We start from the raw sequence: 13867 nt of genomic DNA on the forward strand, positions 1-13867 counted from the left end.
AAGGCCATTTCATGGCTGCTAATCTGTCCGTGATGGCTTTCAGTACCTCAAGACTGACTACAGAAGCTATGATTCACTGTATTAGTTCAACATACATAACTACCCCCACTTCTGTGATTTTCTAATGTGAGGTAATTATGGAGCGCTGAAAGCTACAGATGACAGACAAGCAGAACAAAAATACACAATTCAGTGGTCAGAGTCACTCCAGGGTAGCATGGCTAAGCGACCATAAGGGGAAAGCACATTCCCCCTTCTGAGACACGGGATTGTCGGCAGCTAATCGGGGCATTTACGCCCCCCGAGCTCCTTACGCTGCTTAATCTTCCCTGAAATCTTTTCTTAATGCGGCATGCAGCGTGGCCCAAAACTCACGCTCATCTGTGGCCTGGAACGTATCTACTCTGTTATAAAGACACCTTCTGCGAGAGGATCGGCAGCTCCCGCCAAAAGAGCAGCAGGGTTCGGCGACTTGTGCCGATAAACAACGAGCAGGTGTCACCCAGGCAGCTTGGGAAGGGGACGACCACCGTCAACACAGACGCAGCCCGGCGTTTGTTCAGGCTCCATCGACCTGATTAACCCCTGGAGTGAGAGGGTGAGAACATTAAAAAGGACAGCGCACAGACACAAAGGCCGGCGTTTCGTGCCACGATTGTTACGCATGGAGCAGATCACTGTACTTTTGAGGCAACAAATCATGTTTCGCTGTACAAAAGGAATGTGTCATTTCAAAGACTTTATGTGAAAAAACAGGGCCAGCTATGTTAGATGATCTTTGAAATACCTCTAATACCATGTGAACCTCCCATTAGGCTGATTTGACACAGCAGGCAGAGCAACGCATGGCAAAACAATGTCCAAGCGTGCACAACCCTGCAATTTGCTGCTCCCTACATTATGAGAGAAATGTATTTTGATCCTAATTTCTGACTACGTGGATGAGAATATTACCATCTAGTCACGTCACAGTGTTGACCGATTAAAAAACACCTGTTGTGGTCAGCATTTGCGTGGCGCATTTCTGCTCTTCTACTCGCTCTAAAAGAACAGATGTGGATTTAACATGATGATGGCTTGCATGTCACTCAGACTAAAATGGAATCATACAGCACATTTTAAACACAGGCAGCTCGTTCCCTGCATAAGCTACCGGCTCACCTTACTAATATTGCCGTCTCACATAACAACCACATGTGCAACTGGACAGCAGGTCATGTGATTACTTAAAGTCCTTGTGTCTGCCTCTTGTCTTTGACTGCCATGTTTGCCGCCAGACTCTTATTACAATAACTTCCAGTTTGTTCCCATTACACGTTCTGCCAGCTAGCTACAGACAGATCTCAGGATGTTGAGAGCACTCATAGCTACATAATATGGAAACAGTCACAGAAATTGTGGCAGCTTTTGTTTAGTTTTTTCAGTATTATCCCGACCGAACAACCTCTGTATTAATAGATTTATGTAGGAGTTTGGATACATTTGTGTTCAGCTCTGCAGGACATCTTCTCCACACAGAGACCACCCACGGATAGACAGAGGACCATTTCCTCTTCTGTGGCCACTAGGCCCATTTCACAGGCCCAGCTACCTTCGCCAGCCTGCTGCCACCACAAAAGGGGGCCAGTTCCTATTCAGCAGTTAACGAGGACGACAAACTGGAGGAGACATTGTCCCTGCCCCTCAGACCCTGCCACAAAGCTTATTGTTGCAGTCAATCAACATAGCGTCTCCACTCCCGCCTAACATCGTCCATCCTCGCTCGGCCCTTGGCTACATGCTGAGGTGGAGGGTTTAACTCGCCGTTTGAGTGGTCCTCCAAATGTTTAATTAGAGGAAGTCGCCATCCCAAAGTCAATAGCTCTTCCTCTTCAGCAGAACAAGATAGTCATTGGGTCATTTGGACCCTTTACAAAATCCACAAAAGTCACTTTTAGTTTATAAAAAAGGTATAAGGACTACACAAGTTACCCGGCTGACTCTTTATAGACAAGTTATTCCTGTATTGTAAAAACATTGAATAGATGTGATACGATCTTTGATCAATGCCATAGTGTAAATGAAAAACTCAGTCACAATTCAATGAAACAAAAAGATATGGAAGACAACGAGTGGTGGGCTTAGCAAAAAACAACCAGATGTTTGCTGTGCCATTTTCTTTTTCCAAACCCATGAATGACTAGAATAAGCAAAGACTGTCGGAGAGCACAACAATACAAAAAACATCCACTGCAAGACTGACAGGATGTAAACATCTGTACAATGTGTGGATACAGAGGCACAAGAGAATCTCAGGTGAACTACAAGAAGGGCAAACCACTCGACTCGCAGCCACTTCCAAGCCACTGTGTGGACAACATGATTAGAGCCCCAATTCAACAAGCCGTTCTCCTAATTACCCTACACTGACATTTTATGAGGGAACACACACAGAGAAAGAGACAAGAAAACTCAGGAGTGGCAGACACTAAATCACGATCTCACACACAAAGCATTCCCATCTTCCCTTCTTTGGGGAGGTTTAGGGGATTTGCTAAAGCTGTACATTCTGCGGTGCAGATTCTTCCCTTTGGATGTTGGAGGCGCTGTTGAAAACAGCCCAACAGATTGCATTGTGCTGAATGAGGTACAGTAGAGATAGCGCATAGCAAAGTGCACGGGAGTGGGAGAGGGGGGATCGTGGTGTGAGCTTCCCTTTATCCTTGTTCAATGGCTCAGAGAAAAGGGTGATTAGTTTCTCTCATCTCAAAGTGCTGCCACGTCTTTGGTTACGGAGATAAAAGCCCTGCCTCACGCCAGGGAGGGCAGCCATTGTCACGAGAAGAAAAAAAAAAACTCCTGTCTACCGAATTGAGGGGAAAGCATGAGGAATGTCTTTATGACCATTTTAAAACAATCCAAACTCATTGCGGAGCAGAAATTTTTCTTTATACTGTATTGTTTAATGCCATAACCTTTTCTCTGGAAACAAAGACATTTGTATAAAACGCCATGAAAAACCATGGCAGGCTCATCCAGGTCTCTCGCTCCACATCCCAACACAGGGTGTTCATCGGACGGTGGCCATTGAGCATGCGGGTCAGTTCCAGGTAAAGCAACGAGAGCAAGGAAGCGGAAACTTTCTTGTCAGTCGACCGTACAGGGCACAAACTGTTTACAGGAAGGCTTTGCCAGGAGCCCGTCGATGGTATGCAGGCTATGTGCTCTGGATCACTGGCTGTGAAATCCCATCAAAGGAGGCTTCTTTGTCCCAGCGGTGTGAAGCTAAGCTTATCCACAAGGAGACGAGCTGCTGGCAGCCCCAGAGTGACAATCGGAGCTACGCTTCCATACATGGACCTGTGGACTGGAACTCACACGGGAGAGATTCATATTTTCTCTTTTTCATGCGCATCAGCAGTTGGTCTCGCCACCGTGACTCGAAAGGTATTGTTGAGGGGGCCCCGGATAATTGGTGGGGTAAACTCTGGCTGGGCCTTTACGTTTTAATACTCATGATGCAATCCTCTGACTTGTCACACCTATGAACGAGTAGTGTCACATGACCCTATGGTGGTCATCCAACATTTACACATGGGACCACATGCTGGAGGGGGAATGTGGACCATTTGCACTTTCATCGTATTAAAAGTAAATACCGTGCCTTGTTAAAGACGTCTGTCAGGCAAATTGTCCTCTGCAAACCAAAGGAGCGCTGCAGAGCCGTGACTTCACCTTAAATTGTAATTGTTTTTCCTGAAAGTAGTAAAAGAAACTACAATGCAACGCAAAGATCTTTTGAGAGCAAATGCCAACACTTAAGTCTTACAACACGTGAGATTCTTTTTCCCACCATCCACATCTAAACCTTGTGGGACTGTAAAAAGACAAGTAGGTCATGGCACTGACCGATAACATCTGCTCGGGAGTGGATGGGCAAAGCATCTCTTGACCCTTTTGACCTTTTTCTGAAAACCATTCATTCAGGAGTCTCTGCAAAGGCAGAGGTGATGTTTAACGCATCTTTCCTCCCGCTGAGTCAGGAAAGCATATCGAATGCCTACGAGTAAGCATACCTAACCGCAAAACCCAAGACGTGTTTTTTGTATAATTATTGAAGCAGCATGTGGATAGTTGGATACTTACGATACAGACAGCCTGCTTCTCCATTAAGTTGGGACCATCCAGGGCAACACTTGTGCACAGTCTGATAATCCTGTCGGTACACTTGTCTGTATGCAGTGTAGTACGCTGTCCTGTTAATATGACAAACATCAAGTTAAAAGCTTTCAATAAAACCCGTTGAAATGGTTTATCGAAAAAAATCAAAAGGAATAAGAAACTGACAATACAGGACTTTTTGTAGAATTGTAGTGTAAAACAGTAGTGTGCGAAAAAACAAGTATACAATATATACAAAGGGATTATGTGACGTTATCTGAAATATGACATGCACTTTTTTAGGTTTCATGTGGTTGAATACCATGCGATTAGAAAATAAACATGAGATTGGATCAAACATCTCACAGTCTTTTAAGTAACATGCAGTAAGATGTTCAGCAAACATTTTCCCAGACCGTTAAGGCGCCATTTCAAAGTGTGATACTGGCAGAGACGACTTCAGAGAACGATGCCGATCCCTGTACTTTGGGACACCTCTCATTGCTCTACGGTCATTACCCAATGTGGAAACACGTTTGTTTAAAGCGAGTAATTGTGGCCTTGGCTGCCTTCAAAGCAGCCTTTGACTTTGTAACGCGGTGAGATAACGCTGTGAAAGCGAGCGCAAGCAGCAGACTGAGAAGCTCCTGAAACGCAGGCAGGCTAAAACGTTAGCATCTCGACCCTCCTTCAAAGGAATGCTGGCTGCAAAGACGCCCGGGTGTTAAATAGCTGTTGGCCTCGATGAAATGGGGCCGCACCTTGCACTTAGCTGCATGAGAGGCTCAAGGCTGTGATTACAGAACAAGAGCGAAAGAGGTCGAGAGGAAAGAGGAGGTCGAGGACATCGTCCAGTTTGATACTGTTTGGAGGTGGAGTCAAATGAAGCGGATACATTAGTTTGGTTGCATGACTTCATGAAGCTATAATTAAGGCTTTGCCATAGCCAGAGATTCATCAGCAAAGCGCTACATCCACTGCAGGTGAAGATGAGGAGTGTTTGAGTCAGCGGTAAGCGTCGACAGACAACAAAAGGGAAGAGTATTACTCACCTCCTCTCGTATCCCATGCACCACGACTGGGCGGCACAGCCTTGCTTCCACACTTTAACCATGCGTGTGAAGGCCTGCACACACGGCTGCCTCTGGGCGACCAGCGTCACCTCCCTCTCCACGCACACATTGGGCCTGAAACAAAAGCAGCGGTGAAAATACTTAGTGTCAAAATGTTTTACAGATTTACAGACGGCAGCGGGACAATTTATGAAGGCTGTGGGATGCGCTGCAGCAATGATAGATGGACGGAGCTTACAAGGCCTTCCTGCCTGTGCCGAGATGTAAGGCCGATTGGGAGGTCTGGCTTTGGTATATTCAAAGACTCATGGGAAATTCCTCAGACATTATCTATCAGAACTCAGAGCTGCTACCTGTAGATTAACCACGACTCTTCACATTTGAAACCTTTACCTGAAAGCCATTTTGCATTGACGTGAAACTGGCACAGATTTGTTGTTTCATGTTTATCTCCAAATACACCATTTTTCAGACAATTCACGCAAAGACATTTACAGTGTTCCCACTGGACATACATGCATGTTTTCACTCGTTTTCGCCCCCTGGTAAAACACGAGAAGACTTTCTAATTGTGCTGTTTTGTCCCCCTCGCGCAAAGCGCTTCTACAGGCGGACCTGCCACTGATGTCTTCGTACCTTGTACAAAAATAAAGCGCAACATGATCTTTGAGACATTTACTGCGTCGGCAACCCTCCAGCGTCAGACAGGAGGCTCCGCATACAGAGATCAGCAGGAATCTAAAAAACATCCATCTGCTCGTCTCATAAACAATAGTATTCACATTCACTTTACATAACTGAAAGACCTCGTTGTAAGTGGCAGTTAACCACAGACAATATTGTCTCACATAATTCACTGCTTAATATTTAGAGGTTTAAACACTTTGAGGGGCTTCAAACTAACTTTGATAGAGTTAGGAATGCAGCACAGACCATCAACATAGAGCTGATATATAATCACGTTAATTACAGTGTGACTTTGCCAATAAAGGTCTTGATGAGAGTGCACAACAATTTTAATCATCCCGCTTTTATAGCTCAACCAGCTGCTTTCAACACCTCAGCAAAACTTAGTTCTCTGCCTCTGGGTCAGTTTTGTGTTTTTTGAAAAAGCAGGTGAATGAGCAAGTCAAATTTAGGAAATTTGATGCTGAAAAATTGTTTTAACAAAAAAAAAAAAAAAAGTAGACATCCTTGGATAATATTTTAAAAGTTAACAGAAAATAATCAGCAATACATGACAAAAGATTACTCACATATACGGTTGGAGATTGTTGGTGATGCCATAACTCAATGCATGAGCCTCTATAATAAATATTAGGAAAAAATGAAAAACACTATCCATGTTTCTGGATCGAGGTTTCAATAAGTGAATTATAACTAAAAAAAATCCAAGCGCTCACTGGGAGAAACTTAAAACGCGCACAAAGGTTCTTCCGCGTGGAAATGATCTGTACTTTCCCAAAAACGACCCAGCCATCACGTGCGGTGTGTTTTCTCGCTTTCCGCAGGTGTGTGCGTGCGTGCGTCTGTGCGCGAGTGGGACACGGACTGAAAAAGTGCAGCGGACGCTCCGGACCGACGGGCACAGAGTCGCCGAGGCTGCGCGCGGTCTGCCTCCCTCCATTGACTTCGTAATGATGGCAGCGGTTTGGTAGGGGGAGGATGGAAAGGATGTCATTTATTATTCAGAGCTTCTGAATCACACACGCACACACCCCAAGACAGACTGCTGCTGCTGCTCTCCAAACAACGGCTTCATTACGCGCATGTGTGTTCATGACCCCGGAGGGTCCCGGGTCACCGCTGTCCGCGCAGCTCCGAGGGTACCAGCTCCGCGGCATCCTGTTCGAATTAGATGAGACGCTCTTAAGACCCATCAGAGCTCATCTGACAAATGTGTGGCCGAGGAACGTTTTTCTCGAAACAAAAAGTCGTGTTTTGATAACCACATGCATTTGTTTGTCCAGTCAGGGCGCTCCACAAATATATATTTAAGCTGTTTGAATCTTACGGTAAAGTGTGGAAAAAATAAAAGGTCCCGCATATTCACCCGTATATGCACTGATGTCTTAGGTACCCATCGAGTACGAATAGAAGACAACATGCAGCCTCGTTATGCCCTACCGGTGATAAATGAGTGTTTGGCAATTATAGTGCGTTGAATATTTATAAATTATTTTGGTGAGATATTTATATATATATTTTTTAATCAGATCAACCTTCTATTGAGGCCTCGTTGTACAGCAGCATTCGTCAAAGCCTACTTTTAATACCTTTAATATTTAAGCCACTTTTATGGTTACATGCTGGACATTCGTAAACAAGTGTGTTCACTTATGAATGTGATCAAAGCTATTGAACTATTCTACTGAAAATACATAGTTTTCTTGGTCTCTGATGGTTCCCTAAGGATTCATGTTAATGGTTCTATATCCATGATATACTGAAATAAATAACTACACACGTAAATGTTTACATCCCAATATTAGTTTGTCTTGTCTGCACATTGGTGGATGCAGGATTGACCGATGAGCGTAGTTTGTAGCATTGTGTGGGGATTTGCCGCCACCTTGCGGTTAAAGTGCAGAGCCGCGTGCTGCAACTGATATAACGTCACATGCAACAGAGACTTCAACAAATGTCAGCCGACGTGTCCATAACAACCGGAAGTGGTCGCAGAAAGCGCACTTTGGACAGACCGAACTACCGTAAAGCAAACAAGCCAAATATGCAGCGTTTTGTAATTTGGCACATGTTACGTTTTAACCGAGTTGGGTGATTTTGCGACGCTCCCATAACTCCCGCTTCCAGCGACCTTTAACCCCTCTCCGGGACGCACGCCATACGCTGCCTCGTAGCATGCAGCGGGTAATAACGGGAAGACTTTGCGCACTTGGAAGGTGTCTCACTTTTAAAGACGCGCTCACACAATCGCGGGGGTCAGGGGCTCCTCGGAGAAACATGTCGTCGTCTTCGTCTTCTTTTCAAACCAAGCGGCCGGTGTCCTTGCTGGGCACGATGGCTTTCGGCGGGCGAGCTGACGCCGAGCAGAGTTTGCAGATGGTGAGGACTTTCCTGGACAGGGGACACAGCCGGGTGGACACGGCCATCATGTACATGGACGGGAAGTCAGAGGCGATCATAGGGGGCATGAATCTCCCTAAAACAGGTATATCAGACGCACGCATGTTCGCGATGATTCTGTGCCCCAAAACCCAACGCCTGGACTCACCGGCTGTTGCTCATTAGCTAATTAGATGAATATGTAGTGGACGCCAGCTTGGAATTCTGGGTAGGAAAAAGGGGCCAAAAGTGATCCTTATTTGAGGAAAACACGTTTTAATGTGTGCTCATTGTATTTATAAGGGACCACGTACAATATGTAAGACATGTGCTACCATTTGATTTACTAAAGTAATGTTTCTATATACTTAAGTACAATTTGGAGGTATTTGTAGTTGGCCACATCACTCCACTGCATTTGTCTGATAATTTGAGTTACTTTCCCAATTCAGATTAGGAATACAGAATAAACCACAAATAAATTGATGATGTAATACAATTGTTTACGATTAAACTTAATCGACTCCTGTAGAGAGATCCACAAGATTCCCACCTCTACACTGCGTTAACACTACGTGTACCTAAGTAAAATATCTAAGATTAGCTAGTTTTAATTTGTTGTGAATCAATGCCACATTTGTAATTTGTTGTTTCTGTGCGACAGTAAGCATAGCGACCAAGGCCAACCCCTGGGAAGGGAAGACGCTGAAGCCGGAGAGCGTGCGTTCTCAGCTGGAAACCTCGCTTCAGAGCCTGCGGACTGATTGTGTGGACCTTTTCTACCTCCACGCCCCTGACCACCTAAACCCGATCCAGGACACCCTCAGGGCCTGCAATGAACTCCACAAGGAGGCAAAGAGACTAGATGGCTTACGCTCTATGAGTTGCATATATTTCTAACATACTGAATCATTTTTCGTTCCATTTTTAATTCAATGTGGAACTGTCGCCCTCAGGGGAAATTCAAAGAGTTTGGTCTTTCAAACTATACATCGTGGGAAGTGTCCGAGATTGCCAGCATCTGTAGACACAACAACTGGATTGTTCCCTCTGTGTATCAGGTATTTCCGTATAAAAAAAGAAAAAATCATGATTAATATCTGATCACCCCAAAATGTATGTCAACGGTGAATTCTTAAGTGTAAGTGAAATACCGTTCGTTGACATGCGCTCATCTGGCCCAGAAATTCATTCTTTTCTGATTGAGCGGACTGATCTTTTGTGCAAATGCTTGTTCAGAATTGCTGTAGTTTTTTTGGCGGAGATTGATCATTGTTGACTGTCCTTTATTTAATTGAAACCTTTGACTGATTTCCGTGCACTAAACCTTTCACAGGGGATGTACAACGCCACCACGAGACAGGTAGAGACCGAGCTGCTTCCATGTCTGAGATACTATGGAATGAGATTCTACGCGTACAATCCTCTGGCAGGTGCATATCTCCCGTCCTGACAATCACTAAAAGTAGATACTTAGTGGGTGATAAATTATGCAAAAAAGGTGAATACTTATGATTAATACAATACTACTGTAATACTGAGTCAGACACCACCAGAAGGTTGACATTAGAGGTTTTGAGGGAAACGCCTTAACTATACAGACTGAAAGATTTGGTACTGTATTCATTATATTCAGCCTGGGAATACTTGACTTTTTGTCCAGCACCATGTTAGCATGCTAACATTAGCATTTACTGTATTGCTCAAAGCGTCCCTGTGCCTTTGTCAGAGCTGCTACCATAACTGCAGTGTTCTTGAGCAAGTGACAATATTGAGTGCATAAATAGCAGAATCATTGATCATTTTAACTTGAATTCTGACAATATTATTTCTCCTCTGCAGGTGGCCTTCTGACAGGAAAGTACCATTACCAAGATAAAGATGGTTCCCAGCCTGCAGGACGATTCTTTGGCAACAACTGGGCTGCAGCATACAGGGACAGGTGAACGCCCAGCTGGTTGCACTTGAGATTTTCCCAACCACTCCTTACATTGGAGGGATTCATCTACTGATGAACTGAAAGCAATTGTGCCTGTCGTCTTCTCGGTCAGATACTGGAAGCAGAGTCACTTTGAGGCAATAGGCTTGGTACTGGACACTTTGGAGACCGCGTACGGCTCAGAGAAACCCTCCTTGACCTCTGCTGCCATGCGCTGGATGTACCATCACTCCCAACTTAAGGTACCCGTCGTAAATAGCTCACTGCAGTGACTTACCTGCTGATTGTAGCCGTATATTGGCACTTGTTAACACCCAGATCATCGTTCCTTTTTTCATCTGAAAGGGCCTGGTCAGTTGTAGTGTATTTATCCTCAACACTAGTCAATGGCTGAATTTGGTGCTTACAGTAGCTGGATGTTCTACATGTTTTCCTCTTTGCTATGTCAGGGGGATCTGGGTGATGGAGTGATCATTGGCATGTCAAGTATGGAGCAACTTCAGCAGAACTTGGCCGCGGCCGAGGAGGGTCCTCTGGATGAGAGAGTGGTCTCCTCATTCAACAAGGCTTGGGATCTTGTAGCCCACGAGTGTCCAAACTACTTCCGCTGAAGAGCCAAACGCTGCCAGTTCCTTTAAATGTATAGAGAAATCTGCTAAAGACATTTCACTTACATCCCCAATACCCTTTTCTTGAAAATCACAAATATGAATCAGTAGACCAGTAGATATTCATGCCAACAGCACTTCATTGGAAATGTACAAATGTAAAAATGAAAACTTTGAACATGTTTCAGGGAGTCTGGCTGCATTTACTGTCACATTAAAATATTAGATCAATTTTCTTGCAACGTTGTTTTTCCCCCTCGTACACTTAAAACTGGTTGGGTGGGTTTAACACATGAGAATGTGCCAATTTATTTTGGCTGAATGTAAATAAACCAAAAAACATTGTTTATCAAAACAGGTGACATTCATATAAGGAACATGTACGATTTTTTGACCACCATTTACTGAACAACTCAGTCCAAAGCTATACAGGAGCGAGATGATTGAGTCCAGGACAGCACTGGCAGTCGGGGGGGTTCCACATCAATGTCCCTCTGCCGTTGAAGGCCGGAAGAAAACACTTCTGCCCTTGCAGATGTTTCACTCTGCATCATCTTCGTCATCATCGTCGTCGTCCTGCATGGGCTCTTCCCCACCAGCAACGTTCTCAAACTCGCCCGTTTCAGAGTTCCACATACACTTGATCTGCACCTTGAATTCTGCCATCTCGATGCCGAAGAGTTTCTACGGAGCCAATTTGAAGAGGTCAGACAAATGCAACACAGCGCTGGGTGTCAGTTTAAAATGGTTTGTAGTCATTCAAGAACTCACCAGAACACGAGCCTGCTCAGGAGTAAGCACATCTCCTTTCTTACAGACCGAATGCTCCTTCAGCAGTGTCACCACTCCTTTTGAACAGCACATGATAGAAAATGGGATTCAACATCCAATTGGATTTTCTTTTAAACGTCCTGTTAAAGGGTCAATGGAAATACGGGAGTTTCCTTTGTTGCACTGAAACATGTTTAAAGTATAAGGCTGCCCGGGGCCAACAAAGCAAGTTACTTTGCATACATTTACAATGTCCCTATACACTCAAAGACTTGACAGAAACATTTGGGAACCACTGCCCTAAGAATCATTGCAATGGACCAAGTGGGAAGTCAAAAAACAAAGAAATTGACTTTTACCTTGCTGGTTTTGGTCTTTAAGTGGGATTTGTTGACAAGAGAAATGGATAATAATGCCAGTCATTTTATTTACCTTTCTTGAGAGCAGTCGGAAGTCCTAGTTGTCTCAACTGGGGCTCCATCGAGTGAGGAAACTGTTCGAGGGGTCCCTCATCCAGAGTAGTGTCCATCTGTGCACGGTTGCCTGCTCTTGCATAATCCATCTCTTTGAAATTATCAAAATACCTACGGATAGAGAACACCTTTTAGATAACCAATTATTTGGAGAATAACTGAAGTGTCAGTGCATTAGCGAGGCTCAACTTACTCTTGCACCTCTTCCTTTGTTTTATTAGTGAATAGCAGTCCCACTTCTCCTTGTAGATACTTGCTGACCTGGATGTTATCAACAGGCAGTCCAGATGTATTTATTTGCAACAGAATTACATTTTCTGGCATATGATCACATCTAGGATCTCACATACCTTGTGCAAATTATCTTTGTATTCGTCCGTATCTCGTTTACCCAGGGCAACTGCCATGACTTTATTTTTGCCGAAAAAGAACCTGTGGAAGAGGATACAAAAAAATCTTTAAGATAAGCACTTGTCGAATGTATATGAATAACGGGATAAAATGAGCAGAAAGGTTACCTGCTGTGTTTCCACGCAGTCCTGATATCTTTCAGTTTGTTATTTCTCATATTGGCCACAGAGAATATGAACAAGTTTCTGTACGTGTCCACACATTTCCGTAACTAAGAACAAACAGAGAATTTACAGTGAAACACGTAGCTTCAGTTAAGTTTACGCTAGTTAGCATAGCACTCTGGTTAGCATAGCACACGGCGGCGACAGGACACTCACCTCCTCGATTAATTTCTGTTTTGACTGCAGTCCCTTCTTGGCTGTTTTCGTTAACGAAACTGAGAGGAAAGACCAGGTGAAAAGCAGTGGATTAGTATCGTGTTTGATAAATATCAGACCGTTAAGCCCCCTGGTTGGTGTTTCCCCACAGAAGGAGAAGCTAATGTTAGCTTGTTAAATAGCCTGCGTTATTTCTCAGTTGTCGAGCAATGACATACAATCAACTAGTTAAACAGCTCAACCGCTTGTGGAGTTTGTAAATGTACTCATTTATGATCTTTTTTTTACTTTTCTTGTCTCTCTTTGACTTCGGCATGGTGTCCTCTCACGATGCAGCAGCAGCAGACGCACACGTGAAGAGAAAGGACCCCAAATGTTTCGGTTTGCTGCCAACCGTGTGGTGCCTGACTAAAAGAAATAAAAGACTTTTAATCAAAAATGTATGTATGTATGTATGCATGACGTTACTTCTGCTGCCTCCCAAAAACACACGGGATGTTGGCTTCATCACTGTTCTTCAATATTTTTTAACTAACTAATTATAAATGGGGGCAAAATGCGTTCCATCCGTTCCATGTACGCAATACATAAATGTAATGCTGAAATAGCCAATGAACAATGTATTACAATAGAGTAGCAACAGGTATTATGATGGGAAATCAATCATTTTAGTGACATTAGTAACATTTCAAGCAAATGTTCCCATAGTACTGACATATTTATGCAAACAACGTTTGTATCTAAAAAATACAACGTTCTCAAAGATCAATGTAAAATGATGAAATGAGGAAACCTGTACACGTACGAATATATTACACCCTAAAACATATAGTTTGAACAATTGAGTAAAATACATTAAAAACAAGTCTCTCACGAGAGATGTTGCGTAAACAATTTGCCTTATGACAAAAAAAAACCCCTAAATGCATAAATAATACACGTTCAAACTAAATTAAGTTGAAATGCTTTGTTGTTCCTCCGGGCTTCTTCATCTTATTAACCAGGCTTATATCTTATCGACGCTGTCCTCCGTCTGCTGCCACCGCGCGAGAGAATAAACGGAAAG

The 13867-nt window shown here is 43.8% G+C and overlaps 3 protein-coding genes across 4 annotated transcripts in view; 1 reads left to right on the top strand and 2 right to left on the bottom strand.

Annotated features, from left to right (window-relative positions):
• megf6b (multiple EGF-like-domains 6b) overlaps window positions 1-6870 on the bottom strand; it is a 45466-nt gene extending 38596 nt beyond the window's left edge. For both annotated transcript variants that reach the window (XM_078091867.1, XM_040204278.2), the window contains exons 1-3: window positions 6470-6870; window positions 5193-5327; window positions 4126-4235 (exon numbers count right to left, since the gene is read on the bottom strand). In XM_078091867.1, the coding sequence (XP_077947993.1) occupies window positions 4126-4235; window positions 5193-5327; window positions 6470-6558 (334 nt within the window). In that variant the 5' untranslated portion in view covers window positions 6559-6870. The remainder of the gene's footprint in view (window positions 1-4125; window positions 4236-5192; window positions 5328-6469) is intronic.
• On the top strand, window positions 6745-11057 carry akr7a3 (aldo-keto reductase family 7, member A3 (aflatoxin aldehyde reductase)). Its single transcript, XM_040204293.2, has 7 exons — window positions 6745-8385; window positions 8944-9131; window positions 9236-9340; window positions 9616-9712; window positions 10122-10221; window positions 10331-10460; window positions 10668-11057. Exons 1-7 carry the CDS (start codon window positions 8076-8078, stop codon window positions 10827-10829), a joined length of 1092 nt encoding a protein of 363 aa, XP_040060227.2. The 5' UTR covers window positions 6745-8075; the 3' UTR covers window positions 10830-11057.
• On the bottom strand, window positions 10949-13854 carry mrto4 (MRT4 homolog, ribosome maturation factor). Its single transcript, XM_040204294.2, has 9 exons — window positions 13676-13854; window positions 13090-13209; window positions 12802-12860; window positions 12589-12692; window positions 12421-12502; window positions 12264-12331; window positions 12030-12181; window positions 11598-11674; window positions 10949-11510 (listed from the first exon to the last, which is right to left on the bottom strand). Exons 2-9 carry the CDS (start codon window positions 13115-13117, stop codon window positions 11367-11369), a joined length of 714 nt encoding a protein of 237 aa, XP_040060228.1. The 5' UTR covers window positions 13118-13209; window positions 13676-13854; the 3' UTR covers window positions 10949-11366.
• Between the last annotated feature and the right edge of the window lie 13 nt (window positions 13855-13867).

This window comes from Gasterosteus aculeatus, chromosome 17, assembly GCF_964276395.1.
Source record: "Gasterosteus aculeatus chromosome 17, fGasAcu3.hap1.1, whole genome shotgun sequence".
Classification (NCBI taxonomy): Eukaryota; Metazoa; Chordata; class Actinopteri; order Perciformes; family Gasterosteidae; genus Gasterosteus; species Gasterosteus aculeatus.

Coding starts and splice junctions, on each gene's coding strand:
- mrto4 (XM_040204294.2), bottom strand. CDS start 13,117: ATGCCGAAGTCAAAGAGAGACAAGAAAA. Junction 11,675..12,029: donor TCCGACTGCTCTCAAGAAAG/GTAAATAAAATG, acceptor GCTGTTCAAAAG/GAGTGGTGACACTGCTGAAG. Junction 11,511..11,597: donor CTGAGCAGGCTCGTGTTCTG/GTGAGTTCTTGA, acceptor TTGGCTCCGTAG/AAACTCTTCGGCATCGAGAT.
- akr7a3 (XM_040204293.2), top strand. CDS start 8,076: ATGCAGCGGGTAATAACGGGAAGACTTTGCGCACTTGGAAGGTGTCTC. Junction 9,341..9,615: donor TTGTTCCCTCTGTGTATCAG/GTATTTCCGTAT, acceptor AACCTTTCACAG/GGGATGTACAACGCCACCAC. Junction 10,461..10,667: donor ACCATCACTCCCAACTTAAG/GTACCCGTCGTA, acceptor TTGCTATGTCAG/GGGGATCTGGGTGATGGAGT.